The sequence below is a fragment of the Cinclus cinclus genome, chromosome 19 (genome assembly GCF_963662255.1).
Source record: "Cinclus cinclus chromosome 19, bCinCin1.1, whole genome shotgun sequence".
Taxonomy (NCBI): Eukaryota; Metazoa; Chordata; class Aves; order Passeriformes; family Cinclidae; genus Cinclus; species Cinclus cinclus.
In genome coordinates this window covers 4,996,133-5,013,176 of record NC_085064.1, presented here as the reverse complement: position 1 = coordinate 5,013,176, position 17,044 = coordinate 4,996,133, and the positions used below count along the sequence as shown (strand labels likewise).

Sequence of the window (17,044 nt, the reverse complement as noted above, 5' to 3'; positions counted from 1 at the left end):
GGCAGGTGCTGTGGCCCATGGCCATGTGCTGCTGTCCTGCTCCCTGAAAAAGCTGAAATCTTCTCTTTACTTGATCAAAAATAAGTTCAAATTGCTTCTAACAATGACTGAGTTTTCATATTGATGTTTGAGCTGGGCATTTCTTTGCCCTCATTTCTATTCTAGTAAATATTACTTTATATATCTAGTAAATATTACTTTAAAATGTGACAGATTTGAATTTATCTCATCTGCTTTCTCCTTTCTGCCTTTGCCAAAATGAGTAATTCCTCACCCACTTCACACCAAGAAAGGGTAAAGAGTAGAAGGAGAGAGACACAGTGAGTACTGCTGCCAATCTGATCAGGAAAACAGAACGTGTCCATGTCCCAAATAGGGACTGAAATAGTCTTGCTGCCTTTTTGGGCTTGGCTCTGCCACTAAAAGGCAAAAGCCTTGTTTAAAACCTGTCAGTGTTCTCTGTGAAGCTTAAAAAACCATTTTGGAGATACTAGTAAAGTCCTTTTGTTTTCTAACTGAAAAGACTCCTGTCCTGCCAGCTGTCAGACTTTTCTTTTTTCTTTTTTCTCCAATTTATTTCTTTTAGCATCTTGTTACAGCTAGAGTAGACAAGCCTGGGGAGGAGTGGCAGCCTGTAGCCATTGCCCTGTTCCTGGAGAGAGAATTTTGTACGTATTAAGCCAGACCTAATTTGGCAGCAGAGATTCTCATCTGCCCCAGTGTCACTGGGATCAGCAGGCAGGGCTTTGGTCACCCTTTTAGGGAGAGCAAATGCATTAAGCTGGAGTTGCTGCCTCCCTTCTGTTTGTTTCCTCTCTTCCTTGGCTGTTTTCTTCTCCTCACCTCATGGCCTTTCCTCTACCACCGCTCAGAGTTCTTGCTGTTACCCACATTTTTGGCTTTGTAGTGGTTTCTTTGTTATGTGCTTGTTCCAGTGGTTCTTGTTTGTCCCATGGTTGTTAAAAAATTCTGGTTGATGGTGCTTGCTACAGTTTCCCATAGGGTATGGTGAGGGAAAAGGATTATCATTTCACAGGAAAAGTTGTAACTGTTTTCAGACCTAAAATGGATCATCCACAGGTATGTCAGTCATTCCCTGAGCAGCCTGTGGGGCTGCTTAGTAAAACAAGGGAATATAACAGTAAATCTTGATTATTCTTGCTTGGTGCTTTCCCTGCCCAGGGCTCAGAATCAGGCAGACTTCCCTACTTCTGCTCCTTCAGTAAAGAAACAAAACCAAAAGCTATAAAAGGGAAGTTGAAGTGTCACTGAAGTTCACTTGAATCTAGTTACTCTTCCCCCTTCCTCTCCCAGAGGTTATTGTCTAAGGTCAGGCAGAACTTAGTGGCAGATTTGAAAGTAAAGTTCAAATTTCTGCCATACCCACTGTTCCACCCCATCCATCTACAGCTGCGATTAACTGGCTGGAGAAAGATGATGTTTGCCATGTCACTAAGGCATTATAAATGGAATAAACTCAGTGAATGTGCTCAGGTAGCACCTACAGGTCTGTGTAAGAATGAACTTGAAGAAAAACCCCACAAAAAAACAAAACAAAACAAAAATAATCCCAAAAAAAACCAATAACCCACAAACAAGCCAACAAAACAAAAGCCAACAGTAAAAGCCCTGAAATTATGGAATCATCTCTTGGAGGAGTGGGAGATGCTGTATCACCAGGGGTGCTCAGACAAGTTCCAGCACTGTAGTTGACTGTGAGCATCAGTTTGAGCCAGGACAATGCAGCAGGAGCCATGAGTGCCCTTGCTCGTGCTGGCATTCAGTAGTCTCGGTGTTAAGTATTTGGAGCACTGGAGATTCCTGGTGTCCATGTGGAGGGAGCAGGAGGAAGGTCCCTCACTGGGAGGTGAAATAGGGCAGCACAGCTGGGGAGACTTGCCCAGCTCAGGGGAGTGGGGCTGGATCAGTTTCTGCACTATTTAATCTCTGTGTATAAATACACAATGTTTAAAAAGTGGTATTTATCCTCATGCTGGCTCTAAGAAGGTGGACTTTCCAAATATCAGCCAAACCAACAATTACCATTGTTGCAGAAGGGTCTGTGGCCTGGACTGTGCAGTGGGCAGCAGGAGAGGCTGAGCCTGGTCTCACTAGAGGGATGAATCCAAAATAAAACATGAATTCTTTCTTTCTTTTTGGAAAGATCTGGTTTACACATTCTTTAATTTTATATTTAAATCCATATTCCATCAGGCATAGTGAATCTGTGAGGGCCACTCAGGAAAAATACTGAAACAGAGAGGCAGCTGTTCCATCCTATGTGCTCAGAGTTGGAAACATTAGGAAGTATTAAATCTGCATTGCTGTTTGCCATTTATCATCATTTCTTCCGGGGAAAAGAAGAGTAGGGGGAATGTAGGGAAAAGGAGAAGGCTTAGGTGGCATGTGCTGTGCTTCCAAGGAGATTACTAGATGTGTTTTGCACTCTCTTGCTCTACAAACCTTGTGGAAAAAATGCCAGCACGGTTTGTAGGCCCACAGGATGTTTGTTTTGTAGGGAGACAGGAGGTCTCCTCCTTCCCTCGGGACTGCCTCTCCGTCAGCTATGGAGGAGCCAAGTGTAATTCTGTGCTCCTGCCTGTTATCCAGCCCTTCCCTTACATTGTGAAGGAAATTTGCTTGCGTTGATCTAAACCAGAATTGTTCATATCTGAGAAGTTCTCACACAGCCCCTGACAATGATTCATGGCTTTGTATGAGCAGTAATGAGCAGGAGATAGTTACACTTACGAAACCCTTTAGTGTACAAGCATAAATACCTTCTGGTAAAAACTCAGTATGGGGAGGAAATGATGACATTCTTACAGCTAATGCCTCAAAATACAAGCTGCCGTTGTCTTGTTTCAAAGTCTGCGTTGCTTTAATTAAGAGTCATCATTTAGTTGATGTTAGTGGAGAGCTGAATTACAGTGCTGCTTTAGGACTCCTATCAGGAACCCAGGTGTTATCCAGAGAATGGTATGATCAGAGTAATAAATTGCAGCCTTGCTGGGATGCAGCACAAGACAAAGTGGGTGTGTTGAGGGAACGACAGCGCAGCGATAACAGATTGAATTACGCTCGCTTCCTGCCCCATCACCGTGCCAGGATGGCCTCCTGCAGGTACAGCAGCCAGGCTGATTTATTAGAAGGAATCTGGCCCACTGAAGATCTCAGCAGTGCTGTAAAATTGTAGTTAAAACCAGCAGTAGGAGGTGAAGAAGCTGTGTGTTGAAAAAGACCCTCAATATGTAGGAACAGCAATGTCTAATTCCTGCTCTGGAGGACTGGGATGTCTGGGCAGATTTGCTGGAGAATTGCTCAGAGGGATAGACGCTGCTGACAGCCGGCTGTACACGGCTCCCAGATGGACATGTCCTGTCTGCTTCTCTCGCTTCATGGTTTTGTGTCCTCAGTCTGCTGACAGTCTCCTCTTGGGGCCCAGACCATTAAAAGTGTGTTTTGTCACGGTCTATCAAGCTTCTGCTACACTCGGGTCACCACAATTCTGCTCTTTCCTTTATGCTCTTCTCCGTGTTGACTCAAGGCCTCATCCTCCTTTTCTGGACACTCTTCAAGCTTCATTCACCACCTTCCCCACCCCAGTTCTTAACTGGGGGTTCCTACATTCTGGAAAAACCAGCCCCACTCAGCCCAAGAGTTGTGTCAGGCATCTCCCCATCATGCTGTCCTGCCCAGCACATTCACACACAGCCTGCACTCCTGTTAGGGCACCTGTGGCTGCACAGGAGGGTCAGACTGGGAGAGACAGAGGGTAGAGCATCCTCTGACTTCACTGGGAGACGGGTGTGATTTTCCAGCTTAGCCAGCTCTCCTGAGCGTGTTTAACAGCCTTTGCTCTTGCAGGTCCTTGGTTTTGCAGGCGTTATCACTGAGTCAGTGTCTGTAGGGATGTCATCGAGCAGACCCAGCCTTCCCCGAGTGCCGTGCCGCAGCTCGTGGGTGTTGCTGGCGGCTGGCACGGTGTTGTCTCACAGCTGAATCGGAGCACATACCTTGGCACCCGTGTGTAATGAGTCAGTCCCAGCCTCGCCACGGCCTGGGCACGAGGGAGGGATTCTTGTGGAGCGCTTGGCTTTGCTTCCACATCCCCATCCCTGTCTGTGCCTGAGCCATCCTCCGCTGGGCTGTGATTGAGCTGCGGTTGGAGACGAGCCTGCCTTGGATTTCCTGCCTTCCTGTCGAATCAGTGCCCCGTGTGGGAGGCATTTTCCTTCCTAACAGAGGTTATGGTCCATCCCACGAAGCTGCAAGCGCTGGTTTGTCCCGTATTTGAGGGAGAGCATCACAGCATTGCTGCTTGCTGAGGTTGTGTGTCTGCCTCTTGCAGCTCTACTGTCTGTCTGTTCCAGGTGTTCACTGATGGTTTAACTCCTTGGAGTATCTCCCATCACTGCAGTGCCCTGTGTTTGATCAGGGAGCTTAACGGGCGTGACAGGATCAAAGCATTTTTATGGTAAAATAGCTGTTATAGCTGAATTTCTGAAAGTGGATTTTCTGTTTCTTTTCTCATTGTCACTCTTGAGGGAAACCCAGGCTATTAAAATACATTCTGCAGGACACAGGAAGAAGAAGCCAGGGTCTCAAGGTACTTTAAAATAATCACCCTACACACTACCACTTTTTCTGACTGTGGAATCATTTAGAAAGTGGAATTATTTAACTGCTCTGATTCACTATGGAAATATATCTCCCCGCAGTTACAGTTTGGCTAGGAAAACAGGCCCAGCAGTGTCTGTATTTGCTATTTTGCTCACATACATCATATACATTTTCCAACGAATACAGTAGTACTCATGTACATAAATAACCACCCAGAGAGCCTTTACCGGTGGTCACCTGAGCAGCACATCAAGGATGCCAGATTGTCTTTGGGTAAATAGTGGCCACCACTACTAGTCACACTTTCACTATCAAAGCTGATACTAGAAAATGATGTGTTCTGTTAGGATTCATAGGGTTGAATTTTAAGGGATTGGTGGGGATTTTTGTTTTAGCATTTCCCCACTGGGAATCTATTTTGGGCATATACCAAATCACACTAAACTTCCATGCCTTTTCTGGTGTCAATTGCATCAGTTCTTTACTGGTTTACTGGCACATCTTATACTGAATTTCCAGGCCAAACAAATGGTAGCGTTAAAACCATGTTTTGACGGATTTCATCTGTATAGCAGCACAATCCTACTGAGTATTGGAGGTATAAAAAGAGTTCTGTGCTCCTGGGTGAGCTGACAGTCTAGGCAACCCTTGGGATGGGATTCCTCTGTCCAAAGCCCAGTCTGTGCAGAGGAAGGGTTCAGCAGGCAGGGGCTGATGCTGTGTGATGAAGGGCATTTCCATGGCGCAAGGGGCTGCTGTGACAGTGCCGTGCTTCCTGTCCCCAGAGCCGCACTGACGCAATGGTTTGTGTTCAACGCTGTGACCTCGCTCAGCAAACTCATCCAGATGGAGAATGACCCTTCAAAATACAAGAGTTTCACAACTTACTGTCCTTGCTCTGTGCCAGTACAGTCAGGCATGGTGCTGCCAGCACATCTGAGGGGGTAGCGTGTCAAAGAGTGAGGGGACACAATTATCTGGAGCATTTCTGCTTCAAACTCTACAGTCGTGCTCCAAAGTGAAGGACGTGCAGGAACAACTGCAATAAAATTCCCTGATGCATTGGGTCTTGCCTGATACTTACTGAATATTACATGCCTAATGTGCTGTGGTGTACAAAAAGACTTCGGAGGTTGGTTTTTACTCACCTGTAATGCTCGGTTTTCAAGAATCTCTGTCTTCGGAGGTGTCTCAGGGTTCCCAAAAATGTAGAAGTATGCTCAACACTGCTCTGGTTTAAGAGTGATGGGCAGGAGAAAGGACAACAGAAAAGACACTGCCTTGTCCTCAAATAAGAAGAGAAATTATTAAAACTACTGTGAAGAGCAGAAAGACCTAACTCCTCCTTAAATACCATGTCTTCTAAATCTCACCCTGCTTGGCTCCATTTGCTGTACATTCTGGCCATTTCATTTAGAGGATAATTAAGGGATTTACCTTTTAAAGGTCCTGGGTTTGTTTTCAAATCTCACCATTCCAGCAGTTAGGTATGAGCCAAAGGATTTACAGGCAGCAAACAGCATACGTGAGCTGCATTTATTGGAGGCATGGAGAGGGTCTTCCCTTCCCTTTCCTGCATTTCCTGAGAGGGAGGAGCTGGGGGCTCTGGGAAGAACTCTGGAACAGGAGTGTCCTGCCTATGTGGCAGGAGATCTGCATTAAAGCACTGTCTATATCCATACTCTGACACACGAGGAGCACACGTGTCACAAAACAATGCAACTTAGAAAGTCAGAGTGCGGGGGTTGGCCAGATGGCTTTTATCAGCCAAAATGAACCTGCTTTTTTCCTTTCTCTCCCTCTTTCTCCTCCAGAAGCCCTTCAGAGACCGGTAGTGTCAGACTTTGAGCCGCAGGGTCTGAGTGAAGCAGCTCGCTGGAACTCCAAGGAAAACCTTCTCTCCTGCCCTAGTGAAAATGACCCCCATCTCTTTGTTGCACTGTATGATTTTGTGGCGAGTGGGGACAACACTCTCAGCATAACTAAAGGTAAGATCATTGGCCAGAATTCCACTGGGAGTGTGGGAGAAGGTGCAGGAATGAAAGTCGCTGTGAGATAATTAAGTTTTACACCAAACCCTGTGGAATTTTTCTTTACTGTGGGAAATCATCTTAAACAAATACAAATATTTCACTTAGTCATGACCTTTTTAAAGGTTATAACTGTCTTTTTATTGCATTGGGCAAGAAACTGTTTGTCAAAACTTAAGTCTCCATTAGGAGCAAGAATTTGAACTGAGAAATTAAACTAAGCTGGTTTTGGAGGCTGGTCTCTTATTTTCACAGTTCTCCAAAACACAGTCCCTGTGTGAAAAATGACTGTACAGAAATAAGGACCAGAAGGATTGAGTAAGAAAACACTGTATGTACTCCAAGTCACATCTACTTTCCTTCCTAATTGAAATTATTTTTTTATTGTTTATCCACTTCAGTTCTTTCCTAGCTCCAACAAGCCAACTCAGTTCAAATAAAATTTGCTGGATTCATTTTTTAAACTCATTTTTAAACAGTATTGGAGCTGGTGCAGAGCTGCAGGAGAGCCTAAAAATCTGAAGCATGTGACTTGATTTGGCTTGGAGAGGTCCACTCAAGCTTGAAGAGAAACACATGCTCCCTGCTGAGTCAGATACCTGTTCTTATAGGAGATTATTTAATGATCTGTTAGGCAGAAAGAACTTTATCCTCAGCTCCGGGGCTTGCCATGTCTAAACACATTTTCTTTTGCCCAAGGTGAAAAGCTCCGTGTGCTGGGCTACAATCACAACGGGGAGTGGTGCGAGGCGCAGACCAAGAACGGGCAGGGCTGGGTCCCCAGCAATTACATCACTCCGGTGAACAGCTTGGAGAAGCACTCGTGGTACCACGGGCCGGTGTCGCGGAACGCTGCCGAGTACCTGCTGAGCAGCGGCATCAACGGCAGCTTCCTGGTGCGGGAGAGCGAGAGCAGCCCCGGCCAGAGATCCATCTCCCTGCGCTACGAGGGCAGGGTCTACCACTACAGGATCAACACTGCCTCCGACGGCAAGGTGAGGCTGCAGGCTGTGCAAACCTCGCTGGGATGCTCGGTCTGCGCGAGGTCCAGCAGAACTGAGCAGTGCTGAGCTTCTGGTCACGGGGGGCTCGTTGTCTGTAGCTGTAGTAAGCTGAGATTCTGACATAGCTGGGACAAAGTCGTTTTATTCCTTTAGCGAGCTATGTAATGCAGATCAGCAGTGAAACACTGTAAGGGAGAAAACAGAGCAGAATCTAGTAGATCTTTAGTAAGAGATTCTGAGAATTCTTGTCCTTTATGTTCAAAAGGTAATCTCCAACTGTCAGATCAGAAAAGTCAGTGCCTGTTGCTAATAATCCTATCAATATTAGGGACAGAATGCTTTCTGAGGTATTCTGCAGTATTTTAACTACTGTTTTGATTTCTCTACAGTATTTCAGCGTGATCAATGGAGACGGGTAGGCACTTTCACTTTTATATAGGCTTTGTCCCCAGTTCCTTCATTTTTTCCCGAGATTGTTGTGTGCTGTAGCAGTGTTGCAATGCTGTGCTTTGTGGATGCTGCAGAGAAACGTTAGCATAAAAGTGTAGTTTTCCACAGAAAATTGTTTTAATTTCATGGAAACATTTCTACTGGCACTGGATTTCGGAAAGTGTTGTTTTTTAACAAATCCGTTTTAAGCAGTGTCTCTTTAGATCCTGTGCAGAAGTTGAAATGTGGGTCTGGAGCGTGGCTGCTGAGCCTCTTCTTGCCAGCATCTAATAGATGACAGATTTTGTGCCATCAAATTTCTTCAAAAGAAGAAAATGAAAGTAATCAAGTATGGTAGCAGCCCACTATGCCAAATTTTCCTTTGTCCTATGAGAGCTTTACTCTTCTTAGCTGACAGCAAAATCTTTAGTATGAAAATACTGGGAAATTACTGTACTGAAAATGCAGTACACCGTGTTTCCTATTTATCAGACTCAGCACTCCAAAACCTCCAATAAGACAACCAGATTTTATTCAGTGATGAAATACTTTTTGTCTGCTTTAGCAAATGGGTTGTAACTGAGACAGTTCTGACCATGTTATTTGAGGCAACATGTTTCTAACTTACAGCATTTTGATTCTTTCTTCTCCCTCCCATGTAGACACTCTCTGTGGTCAGCATCAGCTCTGTGAACTGCTGACATGCAGCATAATTGAAGGACTACATGGCAATCTGCCATATTATTCCACCTCCTGTCTCTGTAGTGGGTATTCCTTCTATTCCCATAGATGCTGGCAGATGAGCAGTGCTCACATGTGAACGTTTTGAACCGAAGGCTCCTCGGGTTGGTGTAAATAAGCATGTGTCCTTGAGGAGATAGCACATGTTCTCCATTTGAGCTGTAATAGAGTTTGGCATATGAAGGCTTTCATCCCAGCAGAGCTGTTTTTATCCCAGAAAAAGAGTTCTGCAGAGCTCCAGTAATCCATTCAGGTCTGTGTTAGCTAGGTTAACTGTTCATTTTCCACAAAGTTGCTTTCATTGGTGTTTTTGAGAAAAAGTACAGGTTGGAACAATTCACTAAAGCAGATCTGCAGCTCATGGTAGTTGGAAATGCAAAATTGAGCAGCAGCAGTGCCCGAGACCTGTGGCTTTTGGGCATTGTAGGATCAAGCAGAGAGGTAGCCACAGTCCTCCTGATGCTGTGCCAAGTGCCAGCATCCCTGCAGAAGGGGCAGTTTGCCACGTCCATGCATCATGTGCTGCAGTTCTCAGTCTGGTGTGTTGAACCCCATCGGTTTCAATTTGTTTTAACCACCTGGGCAGTGAATTGCGACATCTTAGCAGCAGATGTGCTGCTGGGCTGGGGACACTGTGCTCTTCCAGCACCCTGTCCCTGGCTGTCAAAGCTGAGGAGCTGGGAAGAGAAACAGCCAATATCCCTGTTTGTCCCTCTGTGGAATGGAGGCTGCTGGAGCGGGTCCTGCTCTGAGCTGCTTGTGTCACACTCCATTTATTACTGGCTTTGCAGCAGATCATGGCTGTGCTGGAGGAAAGCTCTTACCTTCACTGCCCTGAGCACCTGGGGCCCTCCCAGCCTGCTGTATCATTAGTCAGCCTGTCTAGGGAATTTAGTATCTCCCAGTGCTGCAGTAAGGATGAATGGCTTTAGTGGGATCATATCCTGTGCCTGACAGAACACACTTCGGGAGAAAGAGGTATTAAAGGAACATGTGGAGCAGCTGCTGCTCAGTACAGTGGTGTGTCCTGCATTGCAAAGCCTTACCCAGACTTTTTCCAGGGGGAAAATTGAAAGGACAAGAGAGATCAGAGGTTGGTGCATCTTAATTTTAGTGCAAATTATATTGAATGCATTGGCATTCAAAAACTTCAAAAAAATTCCTCTGGGAATTTTTTGTTTATTTCCCACTTTAATGGGTCATATTTTTCTGGACCACCCTCTAATGTTTTGTTTTGTGGGTTGGTGTTTTTTAAAGGAAGGTATTAAAAGTGACCTTTCATGATTTGGCTGGCACAGTGCAGCCAGTCATCTGGTAAACCACTTCCGTGGTACAGAGGAGTTGGTTTTCCTGGCTTGATAGTACTTGAGGGAAAGCCTCCTATTGAGTAACCCACTGAATAAACAGCCTTGTCCAGCCAATTCTTCAAATCCTGCTGTCCTCAGCAGGAAGGAAGCAGGACTGGGGTCCTTCTTGAGTCTCTTGGATCCTCCAGTGGCTGAATTGGATGAAGACTTGAACCTTCATGGATTTTTTGGTGTGGATGTTCAGTTTTTTCTGCTGAATGGGGAGTTGGGAGTGCCATTGGATTCAGGATGTGCTGAGATTAACATGGGCCAATTTAACCACTTGTATTAAATACCCCAGACAGGAAAAAGAGATGCAGTCTGGTGGGAGAAGTGCAGATGAGCAGCCCATTTGTGCAAGCAGAGCCCCTTGGAACAGGAGTGGTGTTTATGGTTTGTTTGATACACAAAAATTGACCAAATAAGGTCTTAACAACATAGCCGGGAAGCAAACTTGAGTTCCTACAAAACTCAGGTGCTAGGTCTGTCACCTCTGTGAGAGTACAAGTCAGCAGCACCACATGGTTTTCTTGTTGGGTGTCATCAGTGAGAGGTTAGAAAAAAAACCTGCTTACAGAATAAACACCTTTACTGGTGGAAGTTTGTCTTAATGTAAATGGAAAACTTTGAGTGTTATGGCATGGAGTGTCGTTTTTTGTGGCCTGAACGGGGCACTCCTGTTCTGTCCTCATCATGCTACAGGTTTTCTCTGAAATCTTTGGCCATTTATTTAGCTTCTTTCTCCTTCTATAACAGGATCATACAATCTGTCACACTAAATATAGTTATCTCTAATTTTCATGAGATATAAGTTGTCATAAAATCATGGGGGAGCTTCCTTCTCCATGCCTTTCTAATACCTCCAAGTAATCCTGGAGTTCAGCTTTTTCTACATCAGTATTTTTAGATTTTAATTCTCAGTGTAACATGGGAGAACTGCTCATGCCACTGCAAGTATTTCCAGTCATTCCCAAACAGGCATGGCTTGTTTTAAATTGTAGTTGTAGTGGCTAATGCTTGGTCAAGCAGCTGTAACAGCTTCTGATGTTGTCACTTTTCTGTTCTGAGAACATCTGGTTTTAAGGTGATTTTACCTGTTTGATGAAAAGTGTTATAGGTTTTTGTAGGTTGTGGTGGGGTTTTTTTTGTTTGTTTTTTTGTTTTGTTTTGTTTTGTTTGAGGGTTTTTTTTTAGCCATGGTGTTGAAATGAGATTTGACCCAGTAACTTTACCAAAAGAATATCTGATTCATTTTGGTAGAGAGTCGTGAACATGCTCCCCAGGAGGTTGTCATTATTTTCCAGTCTTCATTAAAAAACTTTAATCAAGTTTGAAGGTGGCTTTGTCCCTTCCTGCAAACACTTTTTTCTCATGCAAATGCTTCTTTGTTGGTGATACTCTCTTATTGCTGGAGCTTCGAAGATGCATTTTCTTTTTCCATCCAAAAATTCTGTCTAGGTGGAAGAAGCAGAATTTTACCCTAAGTCTGGGATTTCTGGATGCCTGGCAGCCCCATCAAGTTCCCAGCCTCCTGAAATCCCAAACAGATGGCAAGTGCACATGCAGAAACTGTTGAATGTACATCCAGCATGTCAGAAGCATTTGGAAAGTCTCATCATAGCTGCTGGCATGTGATGAGAGCAGTAGGACTAGTGTGTGGACTGGACAGGAATTTGGGTGGTCAAACATGGTGCTGTTCTTCTTGCATGCTTGTCCCTTGCCAGACCAAAGTGAGGAATGGAGCTCTTCCCTCTTCTGTGTTGTAGGGTAGGCTATGATGCAAAATGCACGTTGATACAAAGATTACTCCATGTCTTCAGGTGTAACCAGCACTTTTCAAATAATTAAATTCCTAGCTTTTTTCACCTTGCCTGGCAGAAGACTGGGCTTGAGGATGAAAACTGGAAACGCGCAGCTCTGGTGAGAGGGAGTCAGTTGTCTGTTTGGTTTTAGGCTTAAAATGGATCTTCTGTATAAATGTTAAGAAGGTAACAAATATGGGTTATCATGCCTCGCAGCAGGTTTTCATTCAGTGGTAATGATTTTCCTTCTGTGCTATTGATCAGTGCCCATCACAGGGATGGGGCAGACCAGCTCCTGACTTCATGCTAAACCTCTGCAGAAGCTCAGGCCTAAAGCAGGGAAAACTCTGGTTTGCCAGTGATGCTTCAGGGAGAATTTAGGCAGGTAAAAATGTCATAACCCAAACAGTAGTAGTGAAGTTGAGACACTGAGGCTGACACCCCTCCCATACTCTCCAGGAAATGTCCCACTGACCACCCTTTTTGAAAAAAGACATCTCAAGCAGCAGCATGCCAATCTAGTGCTATTTGCAGCCATTTCTTCCCTGTTGTTTTGGCAAAGTGCATGTATTTTCTCCCGAATCCATGCCTTTCCCATGTAAGCATTGATTGTTCTGGTCTCTGGAGCTGGTTACAGAGCTCGTGGAGCTCACACACAGTTCCATGGCTCGAGCAGAAGCAGCGCCGCACTTCGCTTTCACAATTTCACGATGCGGCTCCTGTGTACGAGCTCTCCAAGGGGCATTACCTGAACGAGTTTTTTCCCTTCCCCTTTGGTTCCTAGCTCTATGTATCTTCAGAGAGCCGCTTCAACACCTTGGCAGAGCTGGTCCATCACCATTCCACGGTGGCAGATGGGCTCATCACCACGCTGCACTACCCAGCGCCCAAGCGTAACAAGCCCACGATCTACGGCGTGTCCCCCAACTACGACAAGTGGGAGATCGAACGCACCGACATCACCATGAAGCACAAGCTGGGTGGAGGCCAGTATGGAGAGGTGTATGAAGGAGTCTGGAAGAAGTACAACCTGACAGTGGCCGTGAAGACACTCAAGGTAGGACTCGGAGCACTCCCCATTCGGCTGGGAGCAAGTTCAGGCTGGCTGCCTGCTCTCAGTTCTAGTTAGGTATTTGCCTTGATGGTGGCCCTCACTTTGAGTGCTGTAAGCTGGAAATAGAGTATTTTTAAAGAGCCTGATCCTCTTACGGTTTATGTGATATCTATAGCACTTGTATCTGAACAAAGGAGGATGTTAACAGCACAACTTTTGCTGGAGAATGGATGAAACCTTAGAAAAGTAAATAGTGCCATGGTGTCTCACGTTCAGGGTGTGGTAAAGGTGAGCTGTTCGTGGATGAACACACCAGCACAACCTGGTGTATCTAGGAAAATTGTGAACTGTGAGTCAGTCAACATAAAATTCAAAGGCCCTGTGCTTCAGGGAGGCTTTACATGTTTTGATTTTCTGTCTTATGTGGCGTCTTTCCCAAAAGACAAACTCCTTGTGTACCTGGAAGTCTTAAGCAACTGTTCACAGCTGCTTCTTATCAAAAGACACAAGAGAAGGAAAAATGGTATGCAAGCTAAGGTATATTAAAATTCATAAGTGGCTTTAATGAAAAACTGGATAATCAGTTCCGTTTCTGGCTCTGGTCTCTGATTTCTGCGTCTTGGTTTCCTTGTCTCTTGAAATGCAAATAGTGCTCTGTGAGTTCATAAGGTCATTGCTTAATTCATCTATGTTTATAAAACTGTCTTGAGATCTTCTGGCACCATCTGCACACATTGCATTTGATTGCTTAATAGGAGTTTATGCAAACTTGACACCATGTCCTCTCTCCTCGAATGGGGACGTGGTTTGGTCTTGCAGAAACAAACAGAACCGAGGGTTTAGTTTGTTTCTTTTTGGTTTTTTTGCAATGGAAATTTTGAAGTGGATAGAACTGGGTAGACACTTCAGTGTCAGGGGAAGAACCTTTCCTTGATTTGGGGAAAATATTTCTTCCTTCCTCTCCGAGCAGCGGCTGCCTCAGTTCTTCTGGGTTGCCATGGCTGCAGAAAGTATTTTCATTTTGGCCTCTTCTATACTCTGGAGGTTCCTGCTGCTGCTCCCAGCGGGGGAGTCCAAGTGCTGCTTGCACAGGGAGCGAGTGACATCTAGTGTTGTGACATCCAGTGCTGTCCCTGCTCGGGACAGCTCGGAGTGCTGCGGTGCAGGTGAGCTCAAACCTGTGCCCAGGTTCTGCAAAACACCTGTTCATGCTGAGGAGGGCTCAGCTCTTCCCTGGAGCACAGCCTGCAGTAACATGTTCCTGCTGCTGGCTGCAGTGTGAGCATTCCTGATGCTTTCAGACTTCCCATCTTGCTCCAAACTGAAGTTGTTGCTGCTTTCATTCTCTCCTCCCTGAAACCCATCAACAAAGACAAATTACGTGTTATCCCATCAAATCTGTTTGTGCAAAGGAGAAGCCTTAATACAGACCATGGCTGTTTCAAATAAATAAATATTTAATGAAACACGACTAAAAGTGGTTCATAATGTGGTATGGAGCAGCGTGTTCCACTGGGGAGTGTAAGAACAACCAAGAGGAGAGTTGAGAAACACTTCAACCTGCAATTATGCATGCTAAAACCATCCTTAAAAGCAAATTTATAATCCACCTTCTTTAAATCCATTAGTCTACTGCCTGACAGGTGGGATTATAGCTTTCTTCAAGGTTTTGGGAAACATTTTAAAATCACATTTATATCCTAGTTCTGCTGGGAAAAACAAGCCTTTTGCAGCTTCTGCCCAAATCTTCGGATGACTCATTTTATTTTCCTTTGAGAGAATGTTTTTCAAAACTTTGTATGATTCTTCTTGCTCCTTCCCCATCTACCTCAGATATCTCTATAAGAAAGATAAAGGAGAGCAAAGACTAAAAGAGAGAGGAGGAGAAAAGTCCTTCCAGCATCTTTTTGAATAATGATGCTTACGAGCACCCATTTGTTGTTCAGTTTTCTATCAGGTATCTAAAGATAGCTCGTGGCTGGCTCAGAGCTGGAGGAGAAGTGGTTGAAGCAGCACATGCTATTCCTCAGTGTTTAACTGGAGAGGGCAGGACCATCTTTTGGTTATGAGATATTGCCTTTTAAAATCCATCCCTGGCTACTCTTTTGAGTTGCACAGGACACAGTATTTATATGGGGCTGTTTTAACAGGGCATGCTCTGAATTTGTGTTTTTACTCCGAAATTGGACAGGAGCACAAGGCAGTGGCTGTGGGGACGGGGAGCCCTGTGCCCTGCACTGGACCAAGTGCAGCCAGTTGTGACTCTGGCCACAGCTGGTTCTCCTGAGGGCCATTTAATGGCTGAGCTGCTGTAAGCTGTGAGCACATTTCTTACTGCTCACCTCAGCTCTGCTGCCCCTAGGACTGCCTCTGCTTTTTCTTTTTTTTTCTTTTTTTTTGCCTCTTTTATTTTTTCCCCAGCAGAGAAGCCTGTGTTTTAAATTAGGCAACATGTAACCCTGGTGTCCCTTATTGCCATGGCATGGCCTTGTGCTGTGCTGGGAAAACACTGGACAGCCAGAGCTGTTGTATTTCTGCCATGGTTTAGCATAGTGGGAGCTGGAAGCCAGTTAAAGCTTGATCCTTTCCATGAGATCAGGTTTTCAGAGAGGTCATTGCTACAGTGCTTCTCTGTATGTGTCCTTCCTATTAATATGGTCACTGAGAGGTGAGAAATTTCAAACTGGAGCAGCTATGCAAAGGACAAACCTTCCAAGGTTTGTGTAGCATGCATAAGACAAAAGGGTATTTAGGATGATTTTGTAACCTGGATTATTAACACAATTTCCTTTGCCAAAGAGAACAGTTTAAGGTTCTGCTCACAAGGACCTTTGGACTATTAGTTTTGACAGTGTGTTGAGCAAATCACAGCTGTCAATCAAGCTAATTGGCAATGAATAGTAAACGATTGAATGGAAGTGTTGGAAAAATGTTCTCAGTGCTAAGTGCAGAGCAGGGAGCTGGCTGGATCTCACAGTGGCAACCCACTGTTATCGTTCTCACCAGCAGCAGTAAATCCTTTCCAATCCTTCCCTAAAACACTTTGTCCATGTAGCCTGTCAACATTAATCCATCATTGAAAAAAATATGGATATAGAAAGAAACATTGCTTTAGGAATAGATCAGTGTTTTTGCACCACTTTGAAATGACCTTCCGGCCATTTGGGGCGTATCTGCTTCAGAAAAAATATGTCTTTGGAGCAAGATTGTATCTTCCTTGGTTTTGTGCTGTGCCAAGTAACTTTATGGTGCCCAGCAAATTGGTAGTGACACGTCTGCCCAGAATGGATACGTCATGGGTCAGGCTCTGAATGCCAGAAATGAATCTGTGAAACCTTAGGCTTTCAGTCACACAGCGGCTGCCATCAGTCGTGCCTCCCTGACTGAGAGAGGGGATTTCTTGTTCCTACCCACTGAACCCAGGGGCCTGCCTTTCAGCAGCCTCTCAAGCATTTGATTGTGGTGTATCCTTTCTTTTATGTTCGTTCTTGTTTCTTTTCTGTGCTTTTTCTTTCATGTTGCCTGTTTTTTCCTTTTCAGCTCCTGAGCATTCTGTGAGAGACCCTTCACAAAAGGGATATGGATTTTCTTGTCCCAGAAAGCTCAGCTAGTATGAAAATGACAAAAATATATATTTTTAAATAATACAAAAAAATTAATGTTTGTAACTCCCTGGCTTTGTGTTGTGGCTACAGGGAAAAATTACTGTGTGAGAACTGTGGCTTATGTTGTCAGTTAGCAGTTCTTTTTGTGTCCTTATATAAAAATCTGTTTCTCCTTTGTGTACTCTGCCTTTGCCAAAGCTTTGCAATTGTTCTGCAGGAGGATACCATGGAGGTGGAAGAGTTCTTGAAAGAAGCTGCAGTAATGAAGGAGATCAAGCATCCAAACTTGGTGCAATTATTAGGTAAGTGATAAATACCAAGCAGAGGATTTGAACTAAACCCTTGTGCAGTGATATGGATGTTAAGGAGCAGATAAGCTGCTTACCATACCAAGGCTTTAAATACAGACA

General features: G+C 44.7%; 1 protein-coding gene across 2 annotated transcripts in view; it reads left to right on the top strand.

Annotated features, from left to right (window-relative positions):
• ABL1 (ABL proto-oncogene 1, non-receptor tyrosine kinase) overlaps nucleotides 1–17,044 on the top strand; it is a 75,685-nt gene that overhangs the window by 48,190 nt on the left and 10,451 nt on the right. For both annotated transcript variants that reach the window (XM_062505416.1, XM_062505417.1), the window contains exons 2-5: nucleotides 6,438–6,611; nucleotides 7,353–7,648; nucleotides 12,760–13,032; nucleotides 16,852–16,936. In XM_062505416.1, the coding sequence (XP_062361400.1) occupies nucleotides 6,438–6,611; nucleotides 7,353–7,648; nucleotides 12,760–13,032; nucleotides 16,852–16,936 (828 nt within the window). The remainder of the gene's footprint in view (nucleotides 1–6,437; nucleotides 6,612–7,352; nucleotides 7,649–12,759; nucleotides 13,033–16,851; nucleotides 16,937–17,044) is intronic.